The sequence below is a fragment of the Epargyreus clarus genome, unplaced genomic scaffold (genome assembly GCF_041222505.1).
Source record: "Epargyreus clarus isolate Ecla_fem2 unplaced genomic scaffold, WU_Ecla_fem_2.2 ptg000004l, whole genome shotgun sequence".
In the NCBI taxonomy this organism is placed as follows: domain Eukaryota; kingdom Metazoa; phylum Arthropoda; class Insecta; order Lepidoptera; family Hesperiidae; genus Epargyreus; species Epargyreus clarus.
This window is the reverse complement of record NW_027332212.1, coordinates 6,086,943-6,101,902: the sequence shown is the minus strand read 5'-3', so window position 1 is coordinate 6,101,902 and position 14,960 is coordinate 6,086,943. Positions and strand designations below refer to the sequence as shown.

The 14,960-nt window shown below is 35.6% G+C and overlaps 2 protein-coding genes across 2 annotated transcripts in view; both read right to left on the bottom strand.

Moving 5' to 3' along the window:
- Positions 1-1,414: 1,414 nt before the first annotated feature.
- On the bottom strand, positions 1,415-5,585 carry CHMP2B (charged multivesicular body protein 2b). The gene is made up of 6 exons (XM_073093018.1): positions 5,375-5,585; positions 4,947-5,038; positions 4,076-4,192; positions 3,187-3,367; positions 2,811-2,917; positions 1,415-2,272 (listed from the first exon to the last, which is right to left on the bottom strand). The coding sequence occupies exons 1-6, from the start codon at positions 5,406-5,408 to the stop codon at positions 2,174-2,176; spliced, it is 630 nt and encodes a 209-aa protein (XP_072949119.1). The 5' UTR covers positions 5,409-5,585; the 3' UTR covers positions 1,415-2,173.
- A 731-nt stretch (positions 5,586-6,316) lies between these two features.
- lama (phospholipase B domain containing lamina ancestor) overlaps positions 6,317-14,960 on the bottom strand; it is a 37,825-nt gene continuing 29,181 nt past the window's right edge. Inside the window, exons 5-11 of the mRNA XM_073093017.1 lie at positions 13,598-13,850; positions 13,090-13,370; positions 12,530-12,764; positions 11,210-11,424; positions 9,349-9,514; positions 8,477-8,789; positions 6,317-7,173 (exon numbers count right to left, since the gene is read on the bottom strand). Of these exons, the coding sequence (XP_072949118.1) occupies positions 6,836-7,173; positions 8,477-8,789; positions 9,349-9,514; positions 11,210-11,424; positions 12,530-12,764; positions 13,090-13,370; positions 13,598-13,850 (1,801 nt within the window). The 3' untranslated portion in view covers positions 6,317-6,835. The remainder of the gene's footprint in view (positions 7,174-8,476; positions 8,790-9,348; positions 9,515-11,209; positions 11,425-12,529; positions 12,765-13,089; positions 13,371-13,597; positions 13,851-14,960) is intronic.

Sequence of the window (14,960 nt, the reverse complement as noted above, 5' to 3'; positions counted from 1 at the left end):
GGTTCCACAGTCTGAAAAGTTCAATAGAATAGTACCTATACCTACGGATTGCAATAGTGCCGGTATGAATTACTTAACGTCGCTTGCGTTTGGCTAGAATTTGGCATTAATTCACTCCGTGAGTCTATTTACGAGTAGGTACTTAAGTGTCTCTATTTCCAGTAAAAGTTAATGTTCAAGAATTGGTGATTATTTAAGTAGCATAAAACCAAAATAAAATTCACGTGAAGTAAAAGCGTATACCAGAAGCGCTTAAGACAATCTTCTTCTACCCTGTTGGAGGGTTAAGACTGGCGTAAGACTATTAATTAATAACGCTAACAAACGACTCCCCTTGACATTATCGAACAGGTAAACTAGAAGTGTAAATTTCATTAAGTATTTAAGCAAATGAGAGTCGCTTTACGAATATAAATGTGATAACCGAGCCTAACACACTAATGACCGGTTTAATAGCGTTTTAAGCGTTGTTTATAAATAGTTAAGTAATATGATGAATAACGAGTTGGGAAAGTTAGGTATATTTTATTTGAACATATTGAAGTTCATGTAATTATTTGAATTTACTGTTGTTGTTGCAATTATTTTTGAATATTTTTTTTATAAAGGCCTACTAGTAGATGCAATGTTTTTAAAGAGTGAATGAGATAACTATATTCCGAATTTTATTTTCGGGATAAATGTGCAGTGTTCTACTGCAGTAACCAGTTAACCACTTATATGTTTGTAAAAAATCATAAACCTTATGTATTTGGTGATTTCGTGTATGCGGCCGGCATATAAAAAAGATGAAAGGTGATAGAACCAATATAGTACAGAGAGGTGCCATTCACATTTCTAGCATGGAGCAGTTCTGCTCACACATTTGAAGGTGGTAGAACCCTTTGTGGCTCGACTCCGGCGGCACCACCGCCACACCTATTTCTGCATAATAACAGCAGAGTTAGTCGCTGCTGTGTTCCGGTTTGAAGGGTGTGGTAAGGGAGACAGACTTTTGCGAGGCGTTCCAGCTTAGTCCTCAGGGGTAGCGACGCATCTGTGGCCGACCTAAGGTAGGATTATCTAATCCTATCTGCGGTTGATTACAAATGTCCATGGGCGGCAGTAGCCACTTACCATCAGGTGGACTGCATGCTCGTCTGCTACTTCTATATTATTAAAAAAAAAACACATGCTCAACCTAGTGCTCAAGAATAGCAACAGATCTATGATCGGCTACAGGTAGAATTCGTCCTATATAAAGTTGCTGACAAATGTCCACTTCCTACCTGATGGACTGAAAGTCTCATTGCTACATACAAGATTGCATAAGAAACAATTGAAGGGAGTAACATTAAATAAGCTCCTTACACATTAGGTGTAGGAAAGCCTTAATTATCCTAACAGGAAAGTGCAGTAAATAAAATTATGTACCTTTTTACTTAATAACATTTATTTCAGAAAACCATTAAGTTTATCACAGACTATAAATTAAGTCTTATTTTCATCGGCTTTTATCGATTTAATAACAAAATTTTATACGTAATTAACCTTAAAAAAATGTGCATATTTATATAACACAAAAAATACAACATAGAAATACATATAAGCAATTGATCAGGTCTCATCTTATTTACATAAAATAAATAACAGTTTGAAGTTATACTTCTTTCGGAGCATATGGAAGAACTATGTATTTTTTTTACAAAACTGACAGATAAAATCGACACCATTAAGATGGCTTCTATATATTGCAAGTTTGTCGCCATATGATACGATGCGTTGCGTCACATTATTAGTCGTGTCGGGTACATTTTGTAATATTTTTGACGTGACAACGTCTTATAATTCGATGGAGCCGGCTGCACGCACCAAAAAACATGACTCATGCGGCGTTACCTCGCTCTGGCGTTCCATTTAAGGCTTCAAGTGCAAGCGAGGGCGCGGAACGGGCGACACAGAGGGACAATCGGCCTTTCTTATGACGTTGTCACATTCAACTATCGTCAGTAAACCGACTTTACAGACAACCGATTTTATTTGTTTTGTAATAGCTTTCCCACTTTATATGTACATAATGTTACATTTATTTTTTGTTAGATGCGCCAAAGAAGTATAACTTGTCACGTGCGACATAAGAACACATACGCTTTGTTTAAGTTCTTGTAAACAACTTTCTTAAGTAAACAATAATCTAAGATTTAAGTTTAGCTAGCTGTGCCATAAGTTCTTTATCCGCATCAGTCGTTGATTCTCCAATTTTATTGCGTGCGACGGACGGAGCGTTGGCCATCTGAAAATATATTGATAGTTAATTGTATCAGACGTTCCCTTAAAAACAACATTCTTCCATACATCCCTTTCCCTTAAATATATATTTTAACTTAAACTTTTTTTACTTTTGTTGTACTTTTTTACTAATCAGCTCAAGTGAAATGATTTAAAATATAATATTCAAATATTGAATGTATCACAATCGCTCATAGTTCACTTAATAGTGACCCATACACTATCATTTTCTGACATTTATATTTTTATAGTAACATTTTTCAATTTCAAAATGGATAGTTTATGCTTAAATATTTTAAAAGTAAGGTTGTTTATATGCAGAGACACATATATGTGTGACTTATCTCTGTACTGTTTACATGTAGGTTTACTGTAATATTTGTTTATATATTTACATACATAAATTACAAACAAAGCAAAAAGATCAAATTTTGTGACTCCATTGTGAATTCTATACTTATAAAAGATAAATGAAGTCTAAGACCTAGTCGATCACGTTAGATCTAGATAATGTAAATATGAAAAACAATGAAGAAACTTACCTTTCCACTAATTTCGATGCCAATTTCATCAAGCACTTGGTTAACAATTCCTGCAGATTCCTCTTCATCTCCAGACTCGTCCATTATGTCATCAAGAGTGTCTGAAACTAGGAAGGAAACAAAATTTGTATAGCACTATTTGGTTCTTACAGAAAAAAAGTTCATTCGTTAAACAAACGCTATGTAAAAAAAAGGGTACTATAAACTTAGTGATTATTTGACTGACAAAACGGTGTGGTCTGAAGTAGTTCCAGCTCCACATGTACCATTAGGTTAAGTTAAACAATGTAAAAAACATTTCTTTTTAAAAGATGTGTGTTATGGAGTTTCTTTCACCGCTTCTTCTCATACCAATTTAAAAAAAAAATACACTTACTCATCTCATCGGTCATGTCCATTTTAGCACTAGCGTGCTTGAAGGCCTCCATATCCTTGGCTATTTGCTGTGGATTCATTATCTTGTTCATAGTGCCCATGGTCTTGGCTGTAGTGCCCATGGCTCCCGCGATCGCTATGTTAGCGCCCATAGCTTTATTGTGGATTTGTACACTTGATATCTGTAACAGATTAGTAACAATCATCATCATCATCATCAACAACCCATTACTGTCCCACTGCTGGGCACGAGTCTCCTCTCATAATGAGAAGGATTAAGCCATAGTCCCCTGCGCTGAGCAAGTGCGTATTGGTAGACTTCACATACTGTTGAGATTTTCTTTTTATAAATCTCTCAGGTATGCAGGTTCCTCATGATGTTTTCCTTCACCGTTTAGCAAGTGATAATTAATTTCTAATACGCACATAACTTTGAAAAATCAGGGGTGCGTGCCTGGTATTCAAACCTCGGACCCCTCGATCGAGAGGCCAAGTTTCTTAACCACTAGGCTATCACTGCTTCTTGCTATTAGTAACAATAATAAGTAATAATGTTGTTTACTCTTACAACTCCATAATAAAAAGATTATTACGGTTGTAGGTATCAAAGGTAATCTAGAAAATTGTTAATAATAGGTGATAGAATAATCATAGATGTTGATAGTGAAAAAATCTTTATTAAGGAGAAATATAAGAATGGTCTCCAAAATAAGTTGAAAGTTGGTGCAAAAAAAGGTATTATTAAATTTCAAAATTAACATTTTCGGGCAGGGCCTGGATTCCATGAGCTGACACAGCCATACCTGCCATTGTTTATATCATAGAGCAGGTACGAGTCCAAAAGCCAAAAAAAATACTGACAATACAAATACTGATAATAATATTCTCACCTTACTGTTAGCTGTGTAAATTCGAGTTTTTTGTTTTCTTAACTGTACTAATTGTTTTGCCAATATCTTACAACCCTCGTTATTCCCTTCCTTTGCCATTTTCTTAATTTCCATCTCCTGCAATAATCAATGAAAATGTGTTACATTATATTTGAGAAGATTTATTTCTCCTTATTTAATACATTCTATAAAAATACACTTTAAGATAGACACAATTTAGAAAGTAATATTGTATACTGCTGAGCATGCTCCTCTTAAATTGAGAGTGGTCTTTGACTATATTTTTTTTTATAATATAGGAGTAGCAGACGAGCATGCAGTCCACCTGATGGTAAGTGGCTACTGCCGCCCATGGACATCTGTAATCAACCCCAGATAGGATTAGATATTCCTACCTGAGGTCAGCCACAGATGTGCCGCTACCCCTAAGGACTAAGCTGGAACGCCTCGGAAAAGTCTGTCTGTCTTACCACACCCTTCAAAACGGAACACAGCAGCACCTAACACTGCTGTTGTTAGGTAGATATAGGTGACAAAGGTTCCTACCACCTTCCATACCACTATAGTTCACCATCCACTAAGCCAAGCCTACCAACTTACACAGCCAATGTATATTGGTAAATTTTGGTCGACTTTACACACTCTTGATAACTTTTATCTTCATTCTCAAGTGTGCAGGTTTCCTCACAATTTTTTCCTTCTTATTATAGAAAGTTATAAATAAATTCTACCACACGCAACTTTGAATGGGTTTCAAAACTAGGACCATTCCGTTGAAAACCCTAGTTTCGACCACTACCTTCTATCACTATGGTGATAAAATAATATAATGATGCAACATTTAACATTTTAGTAAACAATGTTTTTGTACCAATTTCTTTTCCTCTCTTTCTAAGGCTGCTTTATCACGATCCAAATCTCTGGTAGCCTTACGAAGCTCCCGGTCATTTTCTCGTTGTTGTTCTGTAATACAAAACATGTAGCTAATGTAACAAAATACAATAATGTCGAATTCATCGTAGTCAACTCATTACTGTCCCACTGCTGGGCCCTGATCTGCTCTCAGAGTGAGAGGGGTTTAGGCAATAGTCTGGGAAACTGCGAATTGATTGGCTTCGCACCTTGGCGATCACTCAGGCATGAAAGGTTTCCTCAATTGTCTTCATATTTTCTTCAACATTTAAGGAAATGACATTTAATAATATAATAATAAATTAATATCACAACTAGGCTACGACTGCTCATAATAATGTAATCTCATCTATTAGTATGCTAGGTACATAAAACAAAATGACTCACCTTTTACAGTAGGAGCCTTCTTGAAGAAATTCATTATTATAACTTTTCTTGTGTACTAGGCTGGAACTTAATCAAATATAAACACACACATTAAGTATTTCAGTAGCCTCCTTAGTTACAATACAAAATGTATTTTATATATGTATTTTATCTATTTTTATACCAAAGTTTATAAGTTTACAAAATCCTCTAAAACATGAAATGACAATGGCATGAATGACAACTGACAATTGTTGACAATGACAAACACTACGTACTTTAAATATAACAGATAAAATAATTTAATATTAATACTTAACTTTGTGATATGCCAACAGCATTCTTATTCAAATCGTCTTTAATTTTTTTCTGTTTCACGGTCTTTATCAAAGAGTATAGTAACCATAAGGTAGTATTTTTCAAAAAGTTGCATAAAAATAATATTTATAAATAAAGATAGAATCAAAAGAACAAATCTATTACACCATTTATTTATCAAAAGATTTATATTGAATAGCTTTTTCATAATCATGAAAATATATTGGGTTGTGTAATTACATCTGGCAAAGGTGGTAGAACATGGTAGTACTTTACTATTTGGCGGATTCTCTATTACTGTAGCGATTTCTTCCTAATATCGCAGCGTTCTGGTTTGAAGGATGCAGGAAGGAAGAGACACTATACCTGGGTATTTGTCTATACATGGTCATTCCAAATTTGTTTCTCAAGGGAAGCAAGGATAGACTAAAATATAGTATACGGTTAACAAGGCCTAGGTCAAGCTGTGGCCTTAAATACTGGCCTAAAATAACAAAGTCATGTTTGCATCTCTAAACAAGTAAAATTAGTGCTTTATTTTAAAAGCGCAATATCGTATAAGAATATTGCGCATTATCACATTAAAGTAAATGCAGAAGGTGGTATGACCATTTATGGAATAGGTAAATAGAAATAAACAATAAGTTTTCCATTGAAACACTTTTATTTTCGAGAGAAAATTCCAAATATTTCCGGTTCAAGTCACTTCATTTTTATTAGATATCCGTAAAAGAATTAGATAATAAAATAGGTACATATTTTTTGTGTAACAAATTATAAAACATTTGTGACGTTCTGAATATAAAAAAACAATACAGGAATTGTTAAAAAATAAAAAGTAAACAATAAATTACGTACAAATGATTTGTAAGTACACAAAACACAAAAGTAACTAACACAAAGGACAAGACGAGACGAACATTATTCCAATAAATAAATCTATGTAAAAATACATCGTCTAAAATTTTATTAAATCATGATCAAACTTTCGTAAATTATTTCATTGCAGTTCTAATCGAATCGGACGGACGGCCAAGTTTAGTGAATACGTTAAAAAACTATCATTATGCCTATAAGATGGTCCACTCCAACAAAAAGGTTCACTGGAGTTTTCTTAAAAATTAAATCATTATTATGGATACGTAGAATAATACGGAGATTCTTTCACCAAGGCCAGTAAGGTTGGAAGGGCTTAAATTCCCATTTGTCTGGGAGAACCTCGTGTGCGTCATTCCTGAAGGCACTCTCAGACCATTGGAAAGGTTTAACGACGTCTTTGTTCAGTTCTTCCAAGGTTTCTTGCTTCGCTTCTTCCTGTTGATGCTTCATGAGGTCCCTAATTTCATTACCATCGAGGGACGGTACGTCGTCAAACTGGTCGGTGTATGTGGATACAAGATTCCCTTTATTTAATGGTACATCAGAGGTGTTGAGCGTTTTCGATTCTGTAAATGGTGGACTGGAAATCCCAACGAATTCCATAGATATCTTGTTGAGAGTACCTAGAATAGTAAATGAAAAATTAAGAAAAAAACCTTTTTTCAATACTTATCAGAAAAAACGTTTTAATTGATAACATGAGGGTGATTAAAACTATTAAATAATAATAATATCTTGGACCATCTGCCCAATTGACATTGACAATGAAAAGTGTATGGAAAATTGCAGCTCAGTGTATTCTTGCATTCATACGAACTAATAAGGCGATAAATAAAAGCTAAAACATTTTTTCGTTAATATTGACTGTAATATAAAATGTATTATGATTTACGATGTAGATAAGAAAATGATGCGTTATTTTTGTCTAAGGAATGACTATCACGGATGTATGCAACATTGTCAGAGATAAAATGTTTATTTTTAACCACAGACATTTTATAACCATTTTCGATTACGGTAGTACATTTTATGATGATAATAGATCATGCTACCAATAACTCCCCGCAAATAACAGAAATTGCGAACTGTTCTGTAGTCCGGACGTACATATATCTTGGGGCGTTAATTTCTAATAATGGCGGCTGCATAGATGAGATCAAGCGTCGGATGACAATAACAAGGACTGCAATGGACAAACTTAAGAAGATATGGCGTAATAGAAATATCACCAAAGCCACTAAAACCCGGCTCATACGAACTTTAGTCTTTCCCATATTTTTGTACGCCTCTGAGACATGGACATTACAAGAATTGGAAAAGAAAAAGATAGACGCCCTAGAAATGTGGTGTTGGCGAAGAATGCTTGGAGTTTCATGGACCGAGTTTCGCACAAATGTCTCCATCCTCCAAGAACTCCGGATCAAACAGCGTCTATCTACACTAGTACAAACTCGTATACTCAAATTCTTTGGGCATATTACAAGACGAAATAATGACTCCATTGAACGGCTTGTCGTGCAGGGCGGAGTGGAAGGAACCAGATCTCGCGGACGATCACCCACGCGATGGACAGATCAAGTGAAATCAGCTGTAGGTGGCCCTGTACACGACTGCTCTAGAATGGCCACCAGTAGAGTGAAATGGCGAAATGTCGTGAGGCGAGTGACATCAGCCCCCACACACAACACATGATGACCACGACCGCTCTGACAAGAGCGAAACGACTGAGAAGAAGTACATTTTATAATTCTTTATTTTTCTCGCCTACTCTTACAGATCCGTTGCTAAGTAATATGATCTATCTATGTGGTATTGCTTTTATCTGAATAGTATGATAGAATAACTTTAATACTTCCATAAAGTGCTCCAACGAAATCCTAAAGCAAGCATTCAACTACAAATTAAAAAATATAAGTATTTACTTACCACTGACAACCTTAGTATCAATAACTCCGTACGCCTCTTTGCCATATCTGACAAGATCACCTCTGACGCCCAGGACGGCCAAGTAGCCTGCTTCTGTGTAAATACATTCCTGGCCAGTACAACCCTCGGTCTCGTTGTTAGCTCTATACATAGCTGTGATGTTGTTCATTCTCATCAGTTCAATGATGCTCTCCAATGACGTAGCGTTCTTGTAGCCCCGTTTGAACAGTATCGCTCTCGGTGATTCAGATTCTGAGAATATATCTCCATATATCTCTTCCATTTTGGTAACGTTTGTGAGTTCGGCAATGTCCTGTAATTTGAAAAAGTATGATTTTAATAATTTTTATATTTGATACATAGACTGCGCTTACGCCTTCAACTTGTAATTATTTTACTTTGATAAGTAAATATTTACGAATAAAACACTAATACTGCGTTATTGACATAATAAATAAATAAGTATTTCAAATATTTTAGGAAAATTTTAGCACGGAGATGTGGCAAAACTTTTTTACGCAACTATTTTAATTCTTTAAACTGGTTACATTTTCTTGTTGAGAGTAAGTAATCTTTACAAATCTATCTTATGTTACCAATAATTTTACAAGTGATATTGTATATTAGGTAACACACGTAAAAATGCTAAGTATTCTAATACAAGGCAAAACATTTTCTGGTATAACATCAGTCAAACAAGACATATGCCACGCCACGTCTACATAACTAACTAACTACAAATTTAATCAACATAATGCCTTACACACAATTACATACAGATTAATTAATTAATTACATTTAATTACATACACAATTGCATACAGGACATACACACAGATTATTAAAAAATCGTCCTTAATCTTTTTACTTACTTTAAAGAAAGGTAGTCCATGGGTAGCCCAGTAAGTTTTGTCCAGGAAGGCGTCGGAGAGGTCAGCGGAGTGGGTCCGGCCGGGCACCTGCTCTATCAACCACAACAGGCCCTTCGCACGGCCGTTGCCAGCACGGTGAACGATTGTGTGCTTTATGTCTGATTCCCTGGAACAATGTAGATTTGTTTTTTATAATATAAGAGTAGCAGACGAGCATGCAGTCCACCTGATGGTAAGTGGCTACTGCCGCCCATGGACATCTGTAATCAATCCCAGATAGGATTAGATATTTCGGCCACAGATGCGCCGCTACCCCTGAGGACTAAGCTGGAACGCCTCGGAAAAGTCTGTCTCCCTTACCACACTCTTCAAACCGGAACACAGCAGCGCCTAACACTGCTGTTATTAGGTAGAAATAGATGTGTCGGTGGTGCCGCCGGAGTCGAACCACAAAAGGTTCTTTCTACCACCTTCAAAATTGTTTAATCCTCAATCATCATCATTATGATATAAATAGGTAAGCACAAAACGGTTAACAGTACCTCCTTAACGTTTATCTGTCAACCGGAGTTATTTTGATTGTATGGTTAATTGAGCTATAGTTTTAATTACAAAAATCCTAATGTTTGCACTAACAGTTTTATATCTTAGTATTGGTATAGTATAATCATCATAAATCCAACCACGTAAGTAAAAACGTCTTTGTAAATAAGGTAAGACATTTTTTGGTATACCATATTACTTATTTACTTTTTAAATCCGAATATCTCCAACTCGTGTAAATGTTTGAGGCTCCAGGAAAAATTAAATGTATAATAGTTTTTGGTATACCATATTACTTATTTACTCTTTAAATCCCAATATCTCCAATTGAGTCTCGTGTAAATGAAGCTCCAGGAAAATTTAAATGTAAAATTGCTTGTTTTTTTAAAGAAGTTACACATTGGTTATCATTAGTTAATTAAACCCGCGATCACGCGTGGCACTAAACGTGTCAGTAAATATAACTTGAAAACAAAAGCATTCATTTTCACCTTAACATTCAAATGTAATGTAACTCTCAGTGCATCATATATAATAGCCTGACTGATCGTTGCGCCAGTCTGTCGGCCGCCTATCATACGCTAAATATAATTATTGCATATAATTATAGACTATCTTAGTACATACTGTACATAGCATGCAACATTAGAATGTACGAGACGAGATAGCGAGTGACAGCATCACAGATTGCCAGAAGTCGGTAAACCTCCGCGTAAACACGCTTCACTATTTATAACATGAGTGATAAGCGCAATATTGTAAGTATGCGGTGTATGTTCATAAAAACTTGGTTTCCTGTTTGTTAAATTGACGCGTTTGAAGGAGTTATGACGGTTTAGAGTTGTACATAGTCGCGAAACTATTGATTGACCATTTGATCAAAATTCTTCATTTTACAAGGAAAAGATGAAAAAGAATGAGTAAAAATGTTTTGTATGTTTTTTATATCTTATCGTTTATATAATACCTTTAATTAAATCACATGCCACTGTGTGCGTCACATTTTAAGCTACGAAGCCGCTCTATCGATTTCAATGAAATTTTGTCATTTGGACGAAGACTCAACAAGTGCTCTTATTAATAATACACAATCATTTTATAATACTTTCTCGTTTTGTAATTTGTTTTATTTTTTGTGCGTACATTTATGCACGCATTCTTTTCTATTTTTTATTCAATGCGCTAAAGAAATATAACTTCTCTCACGCGTACATAAATACATACATGCATTTATGTGGCAGATCTATTGATCGGAGAAGATATTTCTTCTCGTGCCCACTTGTTTTACGTATACAAAATAACTTATTGTGTCACTTACTTATTGACAATAACTTCCGTTGCGTATTCTTTCTTATGTGTCTTGGGTACAGCGTCTGTGTTCGGCGAATTGTGGAGATGGTCGAACTTGTTGTAATCCACCACAAGCCATTGCTTGCAGGCGGTACCCGAGTTGTATGTGGCGAGGGTACGGCCCCACGAGCTCACGTTGGTAGCCAAGTGATTTGCAGCAGTGATTCGCGGGCCTATTGGGATCTGTAACAAAAATAATATGTTAAATCGTGTCAATTTCATACAATACAATACAGTACAAAAATGCTTTATTGTACACCAACTAATAAATGAGAAATATTCACATACATATAATGAAAAGTACAAAAGGCGGCCTTATCACTTAAAACCGATCTTTTCCAGACAACCATAGAGTAATTGAAAGAGAAACATATCAGACACAAGAAACACAGGGTAGGGGTGTACAAATCATACCAACTAGAATTTATCTTTTATTTATCATTTATTTATTTTTCTTTTTTCATATGTTTGCTACAGGCTTTGCTATCACGGGAATTACCTAACTAATCTGTATCCTGTAAGAAATACCACCAGGGGCATATATTTATCTTATTTATTGTTAAAACATATGATTACATAAACTAATTACACTAATTAACACTATTTATTTAGTTTATTGTCTTTTCATACTTATTTATACATTTTTGACTATTTTACAGTCTTAATGAGAATTACCGTTTACATTTTTTTCTTTGATACATGTAATAATTTAGATAGTAAACTATGTTTACCAAGTTCCTGATAAAATATCACAAATATAAAAAAAGATCAATATTCACCCGTAAATGTAATATTCTCGCAGCTTACAAAGTCTTTCTTAAGGTAAGCTTATTTGAAATGTAACTATCTTCATAACTTAATTTGCGACATTTTTAGCGCTGTTATGCCCGCCATACTCACTACGGTACACCGCGGCGGTATACCTGTACAGGCAAACCTGCGCAGGTTTTTTTTTATTATATAGAAGTAGCAGACGAGCATGCAGTCCACCTGATCGTAAGTGGCTAGTGCCGCCCATGGATATCTGTAATCAACCCCAGATAGGATTAGATATTCCTACCTGAGGTCGGCCACAGATGCGCCGCTACCCCTGAGGACTAAGCTGGAACGCCTCGGAAAAGTCTGTCCCCCTTACCACAGCCTTCAAACCGGAACACAACAGCGCCTAACACTGCTGTTATTAGGTAGAAATAGGTGTGGCGGTGGTGCCGCCGGAGTCGAATCACAAAGGTTCTACCACCTTCGAAACTTTAACATTACAAATGAATACAATTTTAAAGTATCAAACCTGTTCAGTGATATTGACGTCCTTCCACAGCTTGCTGTTATAGTTCTTCAAAGTGGTACCACTGACCACCATTCTATGGTTTTCTCCTTTAACAACGTAGAACTCATCTTGGCTGGTTATGGAGCCCGGGTACCCCGTGAACTCCACGGTGACCCCGGGGGCTGGTGCAGTGTCCTTGGAGGTGCGGTGGTAGTTCAATTTGTAGCGTTTCATGATTCTAGTCATTGATGAATAACTGTAAGAAGAACAGATCTGAGTAATTTGGATATTTAAAGTTCTGAATCCTTAGGATTTGTCTGTTTTGTGAAAGTTCCATCAGAACCAGTAAACCCGTTTCAAAAATTACTTTATTCATTTACCTGTTATTATTTAAAAAAAAAAAGAAAGTGCACTTATTTTTTTTATCATACAGGGACTTTTTGTTTATTAAAAAAAATTACAATATTTTGCCTAATATGAAACATGGTTGGTATAAAACTATTTTTTAAATCATTTTTTATCGAAATACTTTTTTAATTTTAAATTAAACTTCTTAAAATAATCACATAAAAAAACAATACCTTCCAGCAACATTTTGAGCGACGTATAACTTTTTGGTGGTTGTACCATCTTCGTTCGTGTCATTTACAATTCTCAGAAAGGCACTCGACAGCCCAGGTAGACGGCTTACGGGCGTGTCTTCTAGCGATATGTTCAACTTGTGTTGTATTTCGGCGACTTCGGCAACAGAGTTCAACCAAAACAGATCGGATATATCAGCTTCGTATTCATTCTGGCTTCGCATTATTCCATACTTCCAACCCGTATACATTCCACTGATTTGGGCGTAGTATAAAGATACCTGGAATCGTAGATTTTAATGCTTTTAAGAGATCCCTGATATGGCAAAATAATTACCGTATTTCAAAAACTACGCAAAATTCGTATTTAGTTCAAATCATATAATTTTACGACCTATTCTTTATAATTTCACCTCATTCAAGCTCATCGGATGTCCGTGGCGGAAAGTTGAAGGAGGCCCAGTCTAAAAAGAACGACCATTTTTTTTAATAAATAGCGAAAACTTACATGATGCCAAAAAGGATCCGTAGCTCCTTTATCTGCTGCGTGACTCTTCCATATGTTAACAGATTTATCTAGAGCGTCCCTCAGTTTTTCGCATTGCTTCTCCAAAGGCTGGTCTTCACATTTCGCTCGAATGGTGTTCTCGAGGTGGGTATGTATCAAGTATGAGGTGAGGGCACCCTCGACCACCCCCGCGGCGTAAGCCTGGATTTCATCGGGGTAGGATCCATCGGTTTCAACTTCTAGGACATACCAGCTAAAAATAATAACAAAAAAATAATTTTATTTTTAAATTAAGGGATTCTCATTACATAAAATGATGTGAGATAAAATGGATTGTGAGTGTGACTACGTGTAGTCACGTGACAATCAATTTCACGTCGAAAAGATAACACAAGTAGACTTGCTTGCGTGATCTCTTTGACGTGTAACAAGTAAACGTGTAACAAGTAAAGGCTTAGGTATATCTCATTTTATTTAATGCAATTGTGAAGAAAACGAGATAAAAAGCTAAGTATATATATATATATATATATATATATATATATATATATATATATAGAAAAACGTGCTATTTCTTTTTCCTCAAAACGTTTTCAATGTAAAGTGCATGATCGCTATGCTCTTTTGTTACACTATGTCACATTTTGTTAAGATAAATTATCTCGGTTTTAAAACAAACGTCGCAAACTCGTAGAAGGTATCGATGAATCACTCAAAGGAACAGGAAAATATAACATTTAAATATCTGTTGAATTATTGTGTAGCGTAACACACAACTAATAATAATATTCCATATATTATGTACCGTTTAAGTAACGACATAGTCTTCTCTCAGACTGAGAAAGACTTTGTAGAGAACTCTTAATCATTTTAGAGACGTTAGAGCAAGTGAAAGTTATTTTATAATAAGCACAATAGACTAATAATAAAGTTTTGTACACCACTCATTAATGTAAACTAGTTTTGTACACCACTAAATATATAAAGGTGGTAGAACCCTTTGTGGTTCGACTCCGGCGGCACCACCGTCACACCTATTTCTGCCTAATAACATCAGTGTTAAGCGCTGCTGTGTTCCGTTTTGAAGGGTGTGGTAAGGGAGACATACTTTTCCGAGGCATTCCAGCTTAGTCCTCAGAGGTAGCAGCGCATCTGTGGCCGACCTCAGGTAGGTATATCTAATCCTATCTGGGGTTGATTACAGATGTCCATGGGCGGCAGTAGCCACTTACCATCAGGTGGACTGCATGCTCGTCTGCTACTCCTATATTATAAAAAAAAATATATACACTTAACGACGAAGAAGACCATCATGAGAAAATCTACATACCCGAGAGCCCTAAAAAGTTTTCAAAGGTACGAC

What these genes read in the sequence shown, in the direction of transcription:
- CHMP2B (XM_073093018.1), bottom strand. Translation starts at nt 5,408, where the DNA reads ATGAATTTCTTCAAGAAGGCTCCTACTGTAAAAG. An exon ending in AAAGAGAGGAAAAGAAATTG is followed by an intron (nt 4,193 to 4,946) that starts GTACAAAAACAT and finishes TGATTATTGCAG; the next exon opens with GAGATGGAAATTAAGAAAAT. An exon ending in GGACATGACCGATGAGATGA is followed by an intron (nt 2,918 to 3,186) that starts GTAAGTGTATTT and finishes TTTCCTTCCTAG; the next exon opens with TTTCAGACACTCTTGATGAC.